An 18,956-nucleotide genomic window follows, 5' to 3' on the forward strand; every position below is an offset into this window, starting at 1 on the left:
CCAAGGGTCTAAGGTATCAAGCATTCTTAGCATCTCTACCAAGGCCAGAAGTGATCTGCTAGGGCTGTTTCGAATATCAAGACCATAATGTATACGCAGAACAAAGTATATACCGGATGAAAACCTGGGGCCAAATCATGGAGTGCTGCTCAGCCTTGAACATTGAGGACATCTCACTCAGCCTGGCGATCATGAGACGTTCTATCAGTGTTCCGAGTTTAGAAACATGTTAGAATTGAGATGACCTGAATAAATCTGAGGATATAAAGCTATGAGGATAGCACCAGATCTCTCATCATCAGTAGCAGCATCAAAGCAATCCATTCTGGCTCAAAAGCCTCTCTCGTCTTCTAAACCATTGTCCAAAACACCAGCCTCTGAAAATGTTCTTCGACATAAAATCCATCGTCCTCTACGGACTGATGGCCCTGGCCCATGCCTCTCCCCTTCCCGAGGTCAGCAAGCGCGCCAAACTCGGCGACTTCCAGTGCCCCGACGGCACCACCCTGTCTGAAAATGATATCCGCGAGGCCCTGCACCAGTGCCGCAGACTCGACGATGGCTCCATCGGCAAGTACCCGGCCTACTTTGGCAACAAGAGCAACAACCAACAGGTATTCGGCAATATTCCCGATGGCACCGATCTGCGGGAATTCCCCATCATCGTAGGTGGAGTGTACACTGGCGGTAAGCTTCTCAAATAACGAAGACACTGACACAAGCTGACGAGTGCAGGCGAACCTGGTGCGTACCGTGTGGTCACAGACTACAAGGACAACCGCGGCGACTTCCGCGGTGTGATGCAGCATACCGGCGCAACCGTCGGCGGCGCCTATACGGCCTGCACGCGCGTCACAAACACCAACCGCGAGCCTGGCAAAGACAAAGATGACAAGGACAAGCATGACAAGGACAAGGGTGACAAGAAGGGTAACAACGAGGAGCGCAGCGTCCAGGTTACTGAGACCGAGATCGCCGAGGAATCCACCGACCACACTGTCAGCGACCTGACCACCCGCGGCAAGAAGAAGAAGATCGGTAACGCTACCTGCTCTGACGGCGTCACGCTCTCTCAGGACGATGTCGCCAATGCGTTCAAGGAGTGCAAGAAGTGGAATGACTATGGCGTCGGGGGCTACCCGCACAAATTCGGCAACATGAGCGGTAAGAGCCAGGTCTTTGAGGGCGTCACCAAGAACCTGCGCGAGTATCCCATTATTCAAGGTGGAACTTGGACTGGTAGGTCATCAAGACTACGATTATTGGATCGAGACTGACCATTGGAACAGGCGGCGAACCCGGCAAGTACCGTGTTGTCACCGACTACAGCGACAACTTTGTTGGAGTGATGATTGAAAATGCTGGTGCTTCTTTCTCCCGCTGCACTGTCAACACTGATTAGACTGGATGATTAGACTGGATGGTTGTTTTTGGGATCTGATTAGGGGGGTTACATATTAGGAGCTGAATTGGATTTTCTCTTTCTTCCATTTCTGGTGTTCTGTTAGAGGTCTTGTTCTTCCGCTTCTTGAATGGAATTAAACTTACTAATAAAGCCATTTGGATTTCAAGCCAACAGAGATTTGGAGTGAAGCACCACTAAATTGGAATTCGTCGTCTTCTACTGCGGCTGACCGGGTGTTGTGTACACTGGATTGTGCTGCTGCGGAGGTGTTCGTTGGTGTTTTGTTTTAAAGCCATTCAGGTTTAAGTTTGTAGATCCAGATAGCTGTGTCATATGGCTCCCAATCCCTGGGATTTTATCCGGGTGTAGATACCAAAAGTCAGTACGGCAATGCTTCAGGTGATGGCAGTACCTGCAGCGATATCCCTGTCTTTTGATTACCTTGCTGAAGGTCTCTGGCATGATCGTCATTTGAAACTCCTTGTTGATTCATTCTGTTTTTCTTTTGATTTGTTGGATGATGGTGATATGCTACTGGGGGTTTCCACTGCAGCTGCGGCCTTATATATTTGCCTTCTCTATAGCCTGCGCGCATATTTTTAAAAGTCTCGTTTAGAATTAGTGTCCGCAGCGTTGGATGGCATGCGTAGATTAAATCCAGCAGTCCAATTTGGAAGGTCTTCCTCTAATTTATAATGAAGATTCAGTGAGGCGCAATACCAACTAATGGGGTATTTTAATTTATTGGATTGTTTGACTGCAATTCGGTATTCGGTAACAAAATGTTCCACATTTGCAAATGAAGAGCGCTTTAAACTAATGGCATTCTTCCATGCTTCAATGCAAGCATGTGGCCACGGCCTAGAACAATGTCTTTAATTGCTCCAAATACTTCGTCTGCGGAAACCGTAGGTCCAGCGTACGCCCGGAATTCACGTAGGATATCTTTTTCCAGTTGTAGAACCAACCAAGCTCTTAAGGTTTATACACTTTGCCCCATTTGGTGTAGGTTCTGCTTACCTAGTTCTTGGAAACCATTATATTTTAGGGTGTAATATTTATATGACTACTATAGACTATACTAATATATTACTAAGAATCCTATTATTTTCCTTGCCTACTATTTAAGATAGTGATGTCAATTACATCTCTGCGGCATCACATTGAATTGCCGTATCTTTCTGTTGCTGCCGCTCCCTCTGAATATGAAGTGTTGAGCCTTAACATTTTTCCTTACCCTGAATTGTTAACAAATATATACCTAGCAGCCAAACAGTAAAATGAAAATAAAGGAAGAGAAGGAGCTCGAAACAATGATGAGCTCTACAAAATGAAAATCACTCTTCTTCTGATAGTTTATTTGGCCGAATATTCCGGCTACTCTATGTAGATGGTGCGGTGTCCCTAGCCAGCCACTTTAGATTGCTGGACCTCACTAGATATGCCTTGCAAGATCGGTTAAATTCGTAACGGCACGACTTGGCAATAGAAAAATGCAGTAAAATATCAACATTGCTAAATAATTGAAAACATGCAGAAACACCGCTTCGCTATATACAACTCCTGCAAAATATCAAACCCAAAGCATAAACTACTCAATCACCCTGACCCTAGTCGGCAACCCCAGCGACGGCTTAGCCGTGACATCCAAAACCTGATACATGAACGTCCCCTCCTCATAAACAATCTCAAAATCAAACGTCCTCACCGTCATCACCAAGGCAATCTTCAGCTGCATCAAAGCCAACGTCTGGCCCAGACACATCCGCGGTCCCTTCTCGAACGGTCTCCACGCGTCGCGCGGGACAAAGTATGGATCCGCAGGATCAGTAACGAGGTGCCGTTCGGGATAGAACCTCTCTGCGCTCTTGAAGAGATCTTCCCGGCGCATGGTGGCGCAGTTGTTGACGAGGACCGCGAAGGGGTATGTGGGCCATTCTTTGCCGTCTGCGAGGAGGGTTTGGTCTGGTTGGCCGCGGCGGAGACTGACACCTGTTGGGGGCCAGAGGCGGAGGGCTTCTTTGATGACGGCGAGAGTGTAGGGGAGGTTGTTTACGAGGTTGGGGTCGTTGCGGAGGAAATTTGCAGCGGCAGAGGGGTCAGTGCCGAAGAGGGCGTTGTGTTCTTCTCGGAGAGTGTGGAGGACTTGGGGGTCTTTGCTTAGGGCGGCGTATGTATACTGACTATTGTTAGCGGTGGTGGAGTAAAGGCTGCGAAGGACTTACGCAGAGAGTGCTGGCTGAGGTGTCGTGACCAGCGAAGATGAGCGTCTTGACGGACGCGATGAGCATGTCCCGCGTATATTTATCCATGGAAGTGATAGGTGAGGTAGTCTTGTTCAGGGTGCGGCTGGTAGCAATGGCATCATCGATGGCGTAGTATTTGGCCTTTTCGCTTGGAGTGGCAGTTGGGCCGCTGACGACTCGTTGGTCTACCAGACGACCAACGTAACGGTCTAGAGCACGTCCGTTGCTCCACTTCTGATAGTATCGGCGGGGGCTGAGGTCGTAGAGATACCGAGACCAGAAGTCCTGAGGTGCCAGGGCGGCCTGTTTCCGGAAGAGCTCGAGGAATTCATCATCATCCCTCTGCGCGTTGCACTTGATTCCCCTATACTGTGTCAGTTGATGCTTGATCAGCAACAAAGGATGTGTAGCTTACAAGATTACCCATGCCGAGATGTTGAATATCATCCTCGCACCCAGATCTTCCATCCTGAAGATGTCATTCCTTTGAGAATGTTCTCTTAGAACACCAGCAAAAGCCAGCGCCTCATCCACGATATTCGGAACATGCTGCAGTAGCTTCCGCGGCTGGAAGCCCGGAGTGAAAGACTTGCGAGCAATGAACCAGTCGTGTCCATTCGCAGAGACCATAGACTTCTCGCCAAGGATAGGACCGGTCCACTTCTGCATGACGGCCGACTCCTTGGGAAGATTCATCTTGTGGACGATCTGCGTGGCCAGTTCCGGATGGGCAATGACAAGCTGCGGCGGCGCGAGCGGCCACAGATCAAGGTAGAAGAAGTCACCCAGACCATACCGCTGGCGCATCAAGTGCGCGAACAGCTGAGGGGTTGCATCGGGGGGTAGAGTGCTTGCGATCTCTCGCATAATTAAAAAGTGACCCCAGATAGCGTGATGCGGCGGCCCAGGGAGATTTTTGAACATGCTGCGTTGCTGGCGCAGTCTCACGAGGAAGTAGCTCGTTAGAGCGACTAGGACGAGAAATAGAGCTAGCATGGTCGTATTCGGGTGCTGAGAACCAGGAGTTGTCGCTGGTGGAGTAGATGCAGAGTTGGAGTGGTGAAGAGACGAGGTAGGCCAGGTATTCAGCTTCAAGCATACTGTTGAATGCGATTCTGTTTGATTTGTTGTGTTATGTTAAAATTGAGTCTGTTGAGCTCTTATATATTCGTTCTCAACGGGTCAAGGCGGATTCTGTGATGGTTGTGTCGTGATGTTGAATCTATTTCTGGCTTTCTGGGGCCGAGTTCCCGTATACTAACAGTGCAGACTGCAGATCCTCTGAAAATAACCCCTGTGAGGCTGAAACACCGGGCTTGGCGGGCGATTGCTTGGTATCCATGGCAGTGCTTCTTTTGAGTGGAGATTCTTCACTAAACCTTAACATTAGGGCTGTGCAGGGATCGCCCCCACTTCGTATCACTGCATGTGTCTTAGTATATGGTACAATCTATGTGTCTTTGTAGATGGTATAGATCAGCAGACTGCATCTGTGCAAGATATTGCTCAGAAGCCTTCGGGATGTCTCGTATGTGATTAATTTTGCCTCGCCTGTGCGATGTGTGTCAGATGGGGGCCACGGGGCCGCAGGATAGATCTCACGCCTCTAAAAAGAAGCAATGATAATAGTGGCATCTAGGTGGCAGTGATTGAAGCGATCTGTAGTTATAGTTCTTTACCGTCCTTTCCATAACATTGTAGATTTAGAAACTTGTCCAGAATATTCTCAACCTCAACTGTCGCGCCCATCTGCTTGATCATTTCCAAGCTTACCATGTTTGCCCTGCGAGACGCAATTTACCTGATCGAACTGGCATTCTATGCCCCCATCGTCCCTGCTATCCTCTTTATCATTCTACTCCATGGCAACAAGTACCCTTACACATGGCGTCCCGTCGTAATTCCCCTCATTATTCTTTCCGGCTTGCGAATCGCCGCAGCAGGACTCGGCCTAGCAGCTATAGACCCCGCAAAATCCAATCTCCTAACAACAGCCACCGTCCTAGACACAATCGGCCTCGCACCAGTCCTGTGTCTCTTGATAGGACTTCTGATTCGAGCGTAAGTCGAGTCCTCTCCTCGACACATCTTCTAACACCAATTGCAGCAACGCCCCCGTATACAAAGGCCTCCCTCTCTGGGTTTTCATCCCGCTGCAAATGATCACCATACCAGCTACAGTGATGACCGCATACGGCGGCCGAGACCTCTACACAAGCCGAGATAGTCAAGCGCAAGACCTCCGCTTGATGCGCGCCGGGATCATCCTCTTCATCGCCCTTTTTGCTGGGACCGTTCTCCTCTCCGTCATAACTATGCTCAAAGTCCGGGTGAAGCTCTACCGCAGTGAACGTGCGGCTGTTGTTTGTGCTTTGCTCTGTGTGCCCTTTATGAGTGTCCGGTTGGCATTTTCGGCTGGATCGTTGTTTTCAGGGGAGCGGTCCGTGTTGAACCCGATGTCGGAGGATGAGACAAGTATTTGGCTCCATTTCCTTATGGTCATTGTTATGGAGTATATAGTTACACTTTCTGCCACGGCTGTTGCTCTGACTGCGAGGAAGGTGGTGGTTCTGACGCCGGGAAGGGTTGATCCTCTCAAGGATGAGGAGATTTGAGATATATTGTTGTTGTTGGCTTAGAGGCGGATGAGGTGTCTGGTGACAAGTTTATTATTCTACTGCTGATTGTTTATGTCTTTACTTTGCTTAATATCACTTGTTTAATCTTGTCTTTTTGAATATGCTCAGTGATCTACTACGTACTATTTGTCTGTAGGTGTAATCTAGCTCATACTTAGAGTAAAGTGGATAGCTTTGGTAACTGCGTCTCATAGTATCGCAACATATATTTACATGATGTGCTGATACAAACAATATCTGTGCAAGAATACAATCCATTCAATCTAACTACATCTGATGTAACCGAGAGGTATCTAAATACAGAGTGTGGATAAGTTAACATACGCTTCTATTTTCACGCATGATCATACCAACTCAACGGCGACAGCAAGGTTCTCTGTGGTTGTAGGATAAAGACAAGATAGCCCAAACGACCTACTTCTGGAAGGCTTCGCCCGAGGCATACTACGATAGACCAGAAATTCACGAACATATGAGGCTTCTAATTCCACCTCACACCTCGCAGGATCCTATTCGATGAAGGTGTAACATTAATCCTGTCTAATATTAGACACGACACTCATGCGCCACTAGATATGAAGAAAACTTCCCCAGATAATCTTCTTCGCTGACCAGCACTTTAGCGGCGGAGTGGAGTAGATGGTGAGGCAGCCTTGTGGACAGAGTCCCTGGGTTTTTGGCCCCATGGGGGTTGACTGCCACTCAACCCGGCGATATTCTAGTCATGAAGATCTCCCACACGAGGCACACACGATTATTTTGATATCAGAAGTGACCCCTGATTTTGCATGTTTTGATTGCAAACTGCCCCAAGCTGAAAGCCCACGTGGGGATGTTTCACTATTGGGGCCAAATCCTTCATGCAGAGCCTCATGTGGATTCCAGATAGCGATGTGCTGGAAGACGCAAGTTGCATTAGTGGCTAAAATTATCTGGATTAAGGTTATTAATTCAGGACGCCTCGTGTTGGGACTGTCCTTGGCTGGAATGAGTCAAGATCGTCAAGATCACTTGGCGATGCCTATCGGATTGCCACCGGCCCCAACTATCTCATGTCAGATTTGACTTATTCACGAGCAATTCAGGTACTCCATGAAGTAAAGAAAATACGCTATTTCTGTTAGAATGTTGGACTGTTAGACTATTGGTGGCTGTGTCCGTGTTGTGTGTTTTGCAATGGGGGCTATATCACAATACGACTCCGTACACTGCAACTTGCTATAGGTCAAAAGTCTACTAATACGCACTCAATGCGCGTCAGAGCCGATCACTTCTCACTCACCACTCATCTCAACTACTCTACAACGCATCTCACAATGGAAACTACAAAACTACAAATGGATATGCACAAGTCCAACTCCTGGCTCTACTACAAGCTCAGCATCCACACCATAGGCCTTGTCCTTCGATCTGGCATAACGATCACCAGCCCCGACCCCAAAGCAGACGCAAAACTCCAAGTCACATCAGGCGTACATCATGGGGGAACCATCAAAGTCATCGTGGTACGTCTACCAAGCAACAAAACAAAACTGACACATAACTAACACAACCCAGGCCGGACTCCCGCGCACAGGCACAATCAGCATGAAGCGCGCCCTCGAAGAACTAGGCTACGGCCCATGCTTCCACCTCGCCGAACCCCTCTGCCAATTCGACAACCTCCGCCAGAGCGCCGCCATCGTCCACACAAAAGACACGGCCCTCCGGCGGCGCAAGCTCGTCAAACTCCTCCAAGGCTGCGAGGTCACCCTCGAGGTCCCCGGGAGCTCATGCCTACCCGATCTCCTGGAAATGTACCCGGACGCAAAAGTCATCCTGACAGAACGAACTTCCGCAGCCGTCTGGCTGCGCTCATGGCGCGGCTTCGGCATCGATCTGCGGTCCAACTGCTTCCGCTGGGTCGGGTACTGGATTCCTGGCGTGGTGGCGGCCAACGATCTCTACCGCGGGTGGATGCAGCTCTCGGCTGAGCGTTTCGGGGTCGAGGCCGAGCCGTCGGAGGAGCTGTACCATGCGCACAGTGCGTGGGTGAAGAGCATTGTGCCGCGGGAGAGGTTGCTGGTCTTCAAGTGTCAGGATGGGTGGGGGCCTCTGTGTGGGTTTCTGGGGAGGGAGAGGCCGAATTCCTTTCCGCATGGCAATGAAGCGGGCTATTTGCGGTATTATAAGCGGGTGGCGATGGTGTTGGGGATTTTCCTGTGGTTGGTTGTTCTTGCTATGGCTGTTTTGTCGGTGTTTGTGATGTCTTTGCTTGAGTAGATTGCTGGTGCTCTGTTTCTATTTGTTTTTAGGCCTTTATACCTTGGTGTTTTGCGGAGCATGTATGCTAAATTTCTTATGCTTAACCAATTCTCTAGACCGAACAACGTCGATTGTTTATATGTTGTCACCATGGAACAAATAACCCAACTGGCGTGATGTGGTAGACTACACCGTAGGGCGCACTTTTCCTGGACATTATAGAGAAATACTCGTGAGGCTATACCGGAAGGGGGCGTTTCATCACACAAGAGAGGGCATAAACTGCACAGGGAAATATTTTCAACCAGACATCAAAGCAACGCAGCAATCGCAGCTGCAGCAACAGGCGCACCCGTAATCAACGCCCCCGCAGGCCCAGGAGCAGCAGCATTAGGCGTCGTCGCCTCAGGGGCAGTAAACTTTTCCACCCCCGCCGTAAAAACCAACTCATAGTACGAGCTCGTCGCCGGCAAATACGTCGCACTACTCGACGTCGATGACGCAATCGTAGCACCGCCCGCAGTCCCAGTCATCCCAACGCTCATCGTGCAACTGACGGACTCGGTGCAGGACCGGATCTTGCACTCGTACGAGTGCATGACGGTGATATCGTAGCTCGTTTCTTGCCCGATGTCGAGGCGGTGCGCACGCCCGCCACGCTGACGGTTTCTGGGCCCTGGATAATCGTCCAGGAGTTCTTGATGTTGCAGTCTGTTTTTGGGGCGTCTTTCAGACAGCCCACGTTGTGGGTTGTTGCGGCGGCGTTGATCCCTGCGATGCTGGTACCGGTGCTGGTCCAGCCACCGTAGCTCAACTCGGTGGCGGACCAGTGGGGGATGAAGTAGCCGACTGTAGTGTTTTGTCGTCGGAATGGGCGGCCAGGGCGTAAAAGGTTGCGGGGAGGAGGAATGAGGCACGCATTTGATGGTTTCTTTTTGTTGTGGGGACCTGACAGTGAATAGAAACGGGGGAGAAGATCGACAGATGAGATTGCGGAAAGAGAGGAGCACAGCCCTTTTTAAAGGGAGGGAAGAGAAAGGAAATATTTCTCGCGCCTAGTACCAGACTACCAATGTCAATAATCTACGACAAAGCGACCCAAGCACCACGCTAGGATAACAAGAGATGAGCCTTCGGATGTATCCTACCACGTCCACCAATCAGTGTTTCTGAAACCGATGCTGTTGGCGCTGGGACTGCAACATCTTATGCTGATTGGCATGAGGGTAGCATCCGGTAATATTTTAGTGTAGAACACTAGTCTAGCGCTCAGCTAAGACCCTTAGTAGCAGGCCATCCGAGAGTGGAGAGTGAGTTAGTCCATAATCTGATGGATGCATCCAATCATGTGGTTTATTTCTCTGCTTTGCTGGGGGAGAAACACAAATATGAGCTCACTTTCAAAGATGGTTGTTATGTATGCCCGTTGCGCGGATCAAGCATGGCAACAGCTTGATACGTCAGTCTTACTTCACAGCAACTCTCCATGTAGGCGCCTAAAGGTATGCGATGACTAGCTGGCCCTGCTTGCTGTTAGGTCAAGTAGTAGGTGCGATGTGGCTGAGTCCAGCACGCAGCACTGTCCCATAGAATGCTTCTGTAGCTTTTCGTTTTAGTCACTGGCGGCTGACCCTTCTCAGGAGGGCTTTACAGAACGAACTAGAGTAGCAGCGGTCACAAATACATAGTAGCCAGTCGGATGTTAGAAGGCAAGACCATTCAAGTAGAGTCATGATGATCAATTAATGATATATATCGACTAAGTACCTCGGTTATAAAGCAATGATCAGCCAATGATCAAATTCACCGGATAGGCCAATACATGGCATAGATTCATATAGCAGGCTCCTTTCCGCAGTACCTAATACAGTATAGATAAAGATCTGATATAAAACTGCCTACGCTTCTCATGCAAGGCTACCAGATCAATACACCGCCTCTATATCGCCAGTGGAGGGATACATTAAAATCCGCCTTTTCGCATCATTTCAACCGCTCCCCGAAAGGCCTGTTGACGCTGCTGTTCCCAGCTACTAAGGCAATATTCGACAGACCCACGGGAATCTGGTCGTCTCCGGAAAGGAGCTTCTCCATCGTCTGCACAAGGTGTTGGATAAACTCGCGACGCCACTTGCGTAAATAGAAGACGAACCTCCGGTCGGCGTGGTCCGGAATACTGATCGTATTAATCAACATAAGTTGAAAGGCACGATGGAGGCAGGGTTTGAGTTATTCTCCGGTCGAGACGAAGTCCAATGTCTCCAAGGCACTAGGACCGAGCTCCTCCAGCAAGTAATGGACTGGGCTATTTCGCCACCCCCAAAACACATTTCTGGTTAAAAGGAATGGCCAGGACAGGAAAATCGACAATATCTCGGACTGTGGCAAGGTTCGCTCAAGGAAACCAACTATCTGGTGCCAGCTTCTTTTTAAGAGGGTTGAAGGGGACCGAGGGAATGCAAAAAAATTTTTCGCGATATTAACCAGGCAACTGATGTTCTGGAGCTCTAAGCTGACGTCTGGTGTGCAAAAGGAACTCGATTATATCCCTGACATCGTGTTAAAATCACTTAGGGGGCAGTTTAAGGAACTACTCCTTTAATCACTGCTTAGTCTTGACTAACTTGGCCGACAACCTCAAACCGATGTGATAGTGATCGAGGCTTTAGATAAATATAAACATGATCAAGATGTCTAAAATATTATTTGATTACTACCTTTTCTACAGAAGGCAAATTAATTCACCTTCGGATCTTCTTGACCGGTAGGCCCGAACTCCCAATTAGCCTTGGGTTTTTGTCAGATATACGGCTAATCCCGAAGAGGAAATAGAGTACGATTGGTAAAAAGGTCTTATTTGAATGATTGAGCTGGTTGGGCTCTTCTTGATTATTCTTCTTGGTTATTCTTGATTGATTATTTTGTTGTGTGCTCCACGGGGGTTTTACCCCGATCCAGTCACATGATTCTGGTCCACCAACGGCCATATTATTTGACACACCCCCTCAGATTCGAACCTTTCCTTCCAATTTCAGCAACCTTGAAGCTATTCCGGGTCGAATCTGACATTCAGTCATATCCGTTCAGTGTTTCCATCAATCCTTTTGACTCCAGAGATGTCCCGAAGTCCTAGCTGATCCACAAACGGCTCGAATTTCTGCCGTGGCAGTGCTTTAGTGAGTCCATCTGCCAGCATCTTGTCTGTTGGTGTGTAGCTGACTTGGATTCTTCCTTCCAGAGCTTCCTGCCTGAGCCAATGATTATGGATATCCACGTGTCGAAGCCTTGTCTGAAGTCGGTTTATATCTTTATGCACAAGCCGGATTGTTTGGAGATTGTCACAGAAGATTTGAATCCGTTGGTCCTTCTTTCTCTTATCCAGTTGAACTCCAAGCTCTTTAAGCAGTCTGCTGATAAATATTCCTTCTCCAGCTGCGTGGGACAACGCTAGAAGCTCTGCCTTAGTAGTAGAAATAGTTACTGTTGCCTGCTTGTTGGCCCTCCATCCTACTACTCCTCCAAACAACTGTATTATATATCCTTGCGAACTTTTTTAATCCTCCTTGTTATCCGCAAATAAAGCATTGCTGTACAGGATAAAGTTATCTCCACCCCCCAGTTGCAGCGCTAGGTCTTTTGTTCGTTTAATGTATAAAAGGACGCGGTCAGCCGCAGCATGGTGTTCGTTGCTTAGATTGGTAAGAAAGCGGGATAGTTTGGACACTGCAAAGGCTATGTCTGGCTGTGTAGTAACTGCTGTGTATATTAAGGAACTATTCTTTTTTTAATATCTCTGAATACTTTGGCGTGTGGCTTGTCCGGTGTAGATAAGGAGCTTATCTCTGGTTATTAGGACAGTATCTAAGGTTCTTGAATCCGCTAGGTTAGTAATCTTTTTTATATAAAAGGATTAACTTAGCCATATAATTCTTTTCTCCCGATCCCGGATTATCTCTATACCAAGAAACCACTGCAGTTTATCTCCGCTAGTTATCTTGTACTGTTTTTGGAGCTAATTAATAATTTGGTTTAGTATCTCTTGATTCTTGCAGCCCTTTTGGTATGCAAAGATTATGTCATCAATATAAAAGAATACTAGAATACTATTTTTAATCATGCAACATGGTTCATGAGGAATAGGATTAAATCCTAGGTCCTAAAGGGATTTCTTGAAGTGCTTTTACCATAGCAATAGTAATTGCTTCAGTCCAAACAGGGCCCTTTTAAGCTTTAGGATTGTACCTGGCTTTTAGTATCCTGGTAGCATCTGCATAAAGACATCCTTATCAATATCTGCATAGATAAAGGCATTGGTAATGTTATATTGCACCAATTCCAAGTTAAATCTTGCAGCTGTAGCTATTAGGATTCGGAATAATTGTATAGCCAGTGTTAAAGTATAAAAATCTTCTGTTTTTTTTTCTTGTTGGTCGCCGTGTACAACCAGACAGGCCTTGCACTTTTACAGGCTTTTTTTCTAGTTAAACTTGTACGCGTACACCTATTTGTAATCCAGGATTTGCCTGCCTTTGCATTTAGGATTATACCGGCTTATTTCTTGCCATGTACACATATCCTTATGTCCCTTAAGATGATCTTTTTCAGCCTGCTTAAACTGCTTGCCAAGTGGATAATTAATAAGATCTCTATAGTGGACTGGCTTAGGTGGCAAATCTTTATATTATATATCCTTTTCAGGTCGTCGAAGCAATCGTTCTGATTGTGCCTTGGTTGTTCTCTCTCCAGGTCGTTTCGGTTGAATTAATAGTGCAGCCAAAAATAATGCTTTCCATGCAGCTAAGTATAATAATTCTTAATTAGATCCAGCTAGGGAACCAATGGCTAATAGCGAAGCTGGTTGAAGATATTCTGGCGTCTTTGGTAGTATTAGGTAGACTAGGTCTCTAGCATCTTTCTAACTTATTTCTTTAGCTAATTCCATAGCTGATTGGGCTATATCCACCAGGAAGTTTAATAAATTAAAATGTCTAACTGCTTAACTTTCTTTTTATTAGCTTGGTGGTGATATACACTCTTCGGGAACCTCAACATTCTTGATCATCTGGTTGAAGTCTTGGATAGATATCTACCGGAATTAATCCTACATAATTGCTAGTTCGGACAGATCCCCAGAGAATTGCTTGTCTTCGTTGAATATTATATCTCTTATACAGATGACTCGGTTTAGGCGTGGAATCCAGATTCAGTAGATATTAGTAAAATTATATCCAACTAGATATCCAATATGCGCCCTTGGGTTAAATCTCTGTTTCTAGTTTAACTTCTTCAGTGCTTTTATAGTTATAGCGAAGGCTTTGTATCCATATACTTTTAGATGCACTTGCTAAGGCTTTCTGGTATAGATTACCATGCCGTCTTGGTGCGCAACATAGGTATGGAATCGATCGAAAGGTGTTTTCTAATTAGTTTGGTACTAAAGCGTTTAATTGGAAAGATAGACTAATATATATACAATCTTTGGCTATAAAAATGCAGGTAATTTTATATATTCCTGTATTACTCGAGCCTTATCCTTTATTACACCCCCTAAGCGCTCTGCACCGCTGTTTTAAGCACTTGTATAAGGTGCGGAGGGCTTAATCTTTATAAAATAAGGATCTAACTGCAGAAAGGCTGTAATGCAAGGCTTTTGGCCCATAGTTTTATTATTATATTTAATAACCTGCACCTTTATATCCATTTGTTCAAGTGTTCCAAGTAAATACCTTAAAGCTTTAATTATTAAGTCAGCCGTGCGGTCCTTTAGGTAGTAATCCCAGATAAGTCCTAACCACTAGTTAGTTACTAGTATCAGGCTTTTCCAACCACCATAACCAGTTTCGAAGTTATAAAAATCAATTGCTAGGTATTAACCTGGTCCTTTTATAAAATCTAATAGGATTCTGCTAATCTAACACTTTAGCTTTGCAATCCCGCAGGCATTACATTCCACTGTTGTTGGTCCACCTTTAATCCTTGCTCCTTTGGTTGAATTGACTAGGTGTTCCAAGGTAAGTGGTCCAGGGTGTCCAAGTTAAAGATACTATTAATATGCGTCTGCCCGTACAGGTCTAGGTATAGAATAGAACAAAGATTAAAAGCAGTTTTAGCAATTAAAAAGACTTGCTTTTATTATATTCATGGGAAGGTATTTAATCACAAACTGGTTAAACCGGTCTTTAATCTGCGCAATAGGTCGATTATCTTAATATCGCAGGATATTTTACTCTGGTTAATTATCCCATTATATTCCGGCTTTATGCAACTGGTGTAGAGATACTAAATTGCAAGCTATTTTGGGACAGAAAGTAATATCCTAAAGGTGCAGTATTAACTTTTTTTTACCTAATCTAACTTAAATATCCATATTACCATATCCATGGATCTCCACTTTTGAATCCCCGGCCCATATAAAATCCCCTGGTTGTGCGGTTTGAAAGTCGTTGAATTAAGATATTTTATTAAAGATATAGATGGTGGATCCGGAGTTAAGAATAGCTAAATTCTTTAATGGATATGTATCTGGTAATATTATAAATAAAGCTGGAATTCTTCCAACCTGCCGATTAAGTAGTTAATCTTGATTCTTTAATCTCTCCCATTCCTTAACTTCTTTCGCAAAGTCTTTGTTGGTTTGTAGCAACAGATTAATATATTTTCTAGCTACCTGATGTTCCTTAAACCATTTAGGGGCCTCCTTGGGAAAAAAATAGAAACATTATTTTTATTTATATCTTTGCCCACATGCTTTGCATGCTTGATTAGTTTGTTTAACTATTCCTTGGTTTCCAAGACTGTTAGTAGTCTGTTTAGCCTTTCTCTGGTTACCAAGACTATCACTGCGTTTGTGCTTTTGTGTGTGGCTTTAACTCCTTGGTGCGGGATTCTGTTCCGTGCCTTTAGCCTCTTTAGCTTCTTCAGCGTTGAAGATAGGACTAAATAACCCTTTAGCAATTTTGCTTTGGTTTATCAAATTGGCATTTAAATCTTCACGAAAGTCCTGCGCTGCTAATCGGAATGTCAGTCTATCTGCTTTAATATCTTCCCTTTTTATTATTCTGTAGGAGGTTGCCCATGTTGGATTTATAGGTCGTACAGTATTTAGGAAATCACTAATCCAATCGCTAGTAGATACTGCTACTGCAATTCCTGCATCTGTAGCCTTTTGCATGGCTTCTTCCTAGTTGTTTAACCAAGCAAGTGCATCCCGAGGTCTTGCAAGAGGTTTAATAGCCTTCTTATATGCTTCACGGGCAAGATCCTTTATTATTATATTATCTATTCTAATATTTTGCTTTAGATTGGCATACCACTCCTGCATTGTGTCGACAGGTTTGCAACAGTGTTTGTAAACTGGTGGAGAGATAGTCTTTTGCATCTATTCCCGAAGCTTATTTAGCTCCGTTTGCTGTCTGGTGTAGGTTTCGAGACGGGTCTTATATATTGTCCATAAAAGTTGTCGATCAGCTAAAGACGTAGGTGTTGCAGACTGGGATTAAGTGCTTCCAGCTGGTGGAGCTTTATCTTCCGTAGGTTCAGCCGGTTTAGTGATTTCGGGCTTGTTTCCGATAATAATATCCCATATATTCTTTCCTCTAGCTAAACCTTCAAATTGAGCATTCCATTCTTCCCAGTTGTCTTGAGTTTTTAGGAGAATGGTATTTGACATGGACATTTTTCTATATTCGATGTTCGGAGGGAGGAAAAGTCTATATTATTGGATAGGCGGCTGTATAAACCGTGGTTCGATGTATAGGTAGTTATAGAGCGAATGAGACTCTTAATTGTCAGATATACGGCTAATCCCGAAGAGGAAATAGAGTACGATTGGTAAAAAGGTCTTATTTGAATGAATTGAGCTGGTTGGGCTCTTCTTGATTATTCTCTTGGTTATTCTTATTGGTTATTCTTATTAGTTATTCTTGATTGATTATATTGTTGTGTGCTCCGCGGGGGTTTTACCCCGATCCAGTCACATGATTCTGGTCCACCAACGGCCATATTATTTGACAGTTTTTAAAGATCGGGAGTTATGAGTATCAGGACCTAGCTCTTTTTAAGATACCCGAAGAAGTGACAGAACACGACATATATTTATTCCTACAGGAACGATTCGCGAAAATCAGATAAGTAGCATCTTCGATGACTGGCCGGGGGATGACGTTATCCAAGGACTGGTTAGGATATCTGTTCCTCTGTTTATTTCAGCTGCAACCGTGTGCCGCTACATTGAAAGTTTGAAATGAGAACCCAAATTGCGCCTCGCAGAGCTTCTAAAGAACCAAGCTAAATATGTGCTAAGAATGGATCAGATATATCTACTAATTCTAATACAACTACTTAATAATCAAGAGAGTATTAAGTCGGAACAGCAGGAACTCCTACAAGAGTCCCAGGACATCGTGGGTGTTATTACCCTTCTTGCAGTTCCGCTTTCTATAAATACACTATCGCTGCTTCTTGGGATAGGAGCGGACCAGATCAGTAATTAACTGGATTTATTCCGATCGGCTTTAAGCATTCCCGGTGACCGAGATCAGCCTGTTAGGATTCTGTATCTCTTTTTTCGGGATATTTTGGTCCAGTCCAAAAAACAAGCTTCGTGTGGATCAGCAAAAAAAGCACCAAGTCATTGAGAAATCCTGTTTCAGAACTGTAGAGTCTTCTGCGGAAGGATATCTGTAATCTAGCAAGCCCTGGAACGCGTAGGGCAGACTCGACGTAAGATCGGGAGATTATATCATAAGCTGCGATCAGTTTCCTTTCGTGGAGTAGAGTAAGTTGGTGAATTCGGTGCAAAAGATACAGCACCGAGGATACCTCCAACTACGAACTGTGTCCCTCGGTTGCAGCAGGATCCACGGGGTAAAAATGTAATCGTATTCTCTCTTTGCCCTTTAGCTTATGGACTAGTCGATTACGGACGCGACCCTGAGCTGACATTCACAACTAGAAATGCTGAGCACGCTGCACATAAATGTGCCACTTGAGTCATTGTTGGTATCTGATTCCTCATCCGCGATCCTTGCCTTGCTTCTTTGGGACTTTTTCTTCTTGTCCTTCTGCTCGCGGTCTTTGGCCTTTCTCTGGGATTGGTCTCTATCGCCTTTCTCCTTCTTCTTTGGGAGCTCTGCAATTCCACTGCCTGTGGCCTTTTTCGCCACAGTTCCAGCATTCTATTTGTTTTGCTCGATTTGCCAACTCGCCGGTGGTCACGGTACCGGTGTTGCCAGACTTATTTGACTTCGGCTCCTTTTGTTGCAGTCGGGATAAGACTAATCCCCTTTCAAGCACAGCTTTGCCGAACAGGGCATCTCTAATAAAGTCATATTCATCTGGTAATCCATCCAAGAAGAATTTCAAAATGGTAAGCTCATTAAACTTTATTTCACGGTTGCTGACTTCATATAGTTCCGCACTCCATTGTTCCAGCTGCTGAAGAGATGACTCGATATCCATATTAGGATCCTTTTTCCATTGTGATACTCTTCGGAGTGCAATAACCATATCATACTGTGTTATTCTCTCATATCTATTCATTAGATATTTCCAGACTGCACCTGAATTTGTCAAATCGCGTACAGCTGTCTTGTCTTCATCCTGGATATTCTGTTTGATATAGTGTCTTGCTTTCGCATCCAGGGCATTCCAGTCTTCATCCTCCAGCAATTCTTTAGCTCACCTGGTTATCCTGTCTATCCAAGGTTTGCTTCACTGCTTCCCAGCATCTCTGTATGCGGCAAAACTCTTCCACTTCTGTTTCCATGTCCGTACGTTTTTCTTGCTCAGGTCGATATCTTAAACGTTCTAATCTACCGTCTCGGGTAGGCGCTCGTGGAATTGGGTCACCATTCTGACTGCTAGTTCGCTCTGGAGTTGTTCACTCGGAATGTCTCTATTCTCTTCATAAGCCTCTCTTAGCTCCTCTCTAGGGTTTTCTACCCTCGTCAGGTTCACTTTCCACCTCAGGGAAATCACCTGGTAGTGGGATCGCCACGGGATCCTCACTCGATGCGGCGCTCGGGTCGGTACTTGTCCCTCAGTGTTCTCCCGCTTGATATAAATCGTCCTGTCCGGGGATCCCGAGCCCTCTCTGACATCTAATCGTTTCGGCGATAGGAAGGGTGGTAATATTACCCAACTCCGACTGGTAGGTAGATTGATCGGTCCTAACCACTGTCCTGGACGTTGAGGATACACACGTTGATGAACAGATTCACCTGCGTGCCTAGATAGGGGTCGTAAGCCTATATAAGCTTACGGGGTGCAAAGGCCTGGTTGTTAAGCAGACGCTGCAATTCGGGCTCATAACTGTTACGGAAACACTATAATCCGCCCGACTTGGCGGTGCGGAGTATCTGACGATCGATTCAACCCCTGAATCCTTGAGATAGCAGAACACCTCAATGAGAATATAGGGAA

The 18,956-nt window shown here is 45.7% G+C and overlaps 5 protein-coding genes across 5 annotated transcripts; 3 read left to right on the plus strand and 2 right to left on the minus strand.

The window, feature by feature from the left end:
• Positions 1–383: 383 nt before the first annotated feature.
• Positions 384–1,402, plus strand: ATNIH1004_008088 (putative extracellular guanyl-specific ribonuclease; the record flags this gene model as incomplete). Its single annotated transcript, XM_033572701.1, has 3 exons — positions 384–687; positions 736–1,239; positions 1,290–1,402. 3 exons carry the CDS (start codon positions 384–386, stop codon positions 1,400–1,402), a joined length of 921 nt encoding a protein of 306 aa, XP_033423253.1.
• A 1,594-nt stretch (positions 1,403–2,996) lies between these two features.
• On the minus strand, positions 2,997–4,647 carry ATNIH1004_008089 (cytochrome P450; the record flags this gene model as incomplete). Its single annotated transcript, XM_033572702.1, has 3 exons — positions 2,997–3,584; positions 3,631–4,015; positions 4,067–4,647. 3 exons carry the CDS (start codon positions 4,645–4,647, stop codon positions 2,997–2,999), a joined length of 1,554 nt encoding a protein of 517 aa, XP_033423254.1.
• Positions 4,648–5,425: 778 nt separating this feature from the next.
• On the plus strand, positions 5,426–6,266 carry ATNIH1004_008090 (uncharacterized protein; the record flags this gene model as incomplete). Its single annotated transcript, XM_033572703.1, has 2 exons — positions 5,426–5,712; positions 5,759–6,266. 2 exons carry the CDS (start codon positions 5,426–5,428, stop codon positions 6,264–6,266), a joined length of 795 nt encoding a protein of 264 aa, XP_033423255.1.
• Positions 6,267–7,606: 1,340 nt separating this feature from the next.
• ATNIH1004_008091 (sulfotransferase family protein) lies at positions 7,607–8,552 on the plus strand (the record flags this gene model as incomplete). The annotated part of the gene is made up of 2 exons (XM_033572704.1): positions 7,607–7,795; positions 7,848–8,552. 2 exons carry the CDS (start codon positions 7,607–7,609, stop codon positions 8,550–8,552), a joined length of 894 nt encoding a protein of 297 aa, XP_033423256.1.
• A 293-nt stretch (positions 8,553–8,845) lies between these two features.
• Positions 8,846–10,730, minus strand: ATNIH1004_008092 (uncharacterized protein; the record flags this gene model as incomplete). Its single annotated transcript, XM_033572705.1, has 3 exons — positions 8,846–9,017; positions 9,092–9,383; positions 10,589–10,730. The coding sequence occupies 3 exons, from the start codon at positions 10,728–10,730 to the stop codon at positions 8,846–8,848; spliced, it is 606 nt and encodes a 201-aa protein (XP_033423257.1).
• Positions 10,731–18,956: the final 8,226 nt, after the last annotated feature.

Source organism: Aspergillus tanneri (genome assembly GCF_003426965.1).
Source record: "Aspergillus tanneri strain NIH1004 chromosome Unknown AapTan_6_pilon_pilon_pilon, whole genome shotgun sequence".
NCBI classification, from domain to species: Eukaryota; Fungi; Ascomycota; class Eurotiomycetes; order Eurotiales; family Aspergillaceae; genus Aspergillus; species Aspergillus tanneri.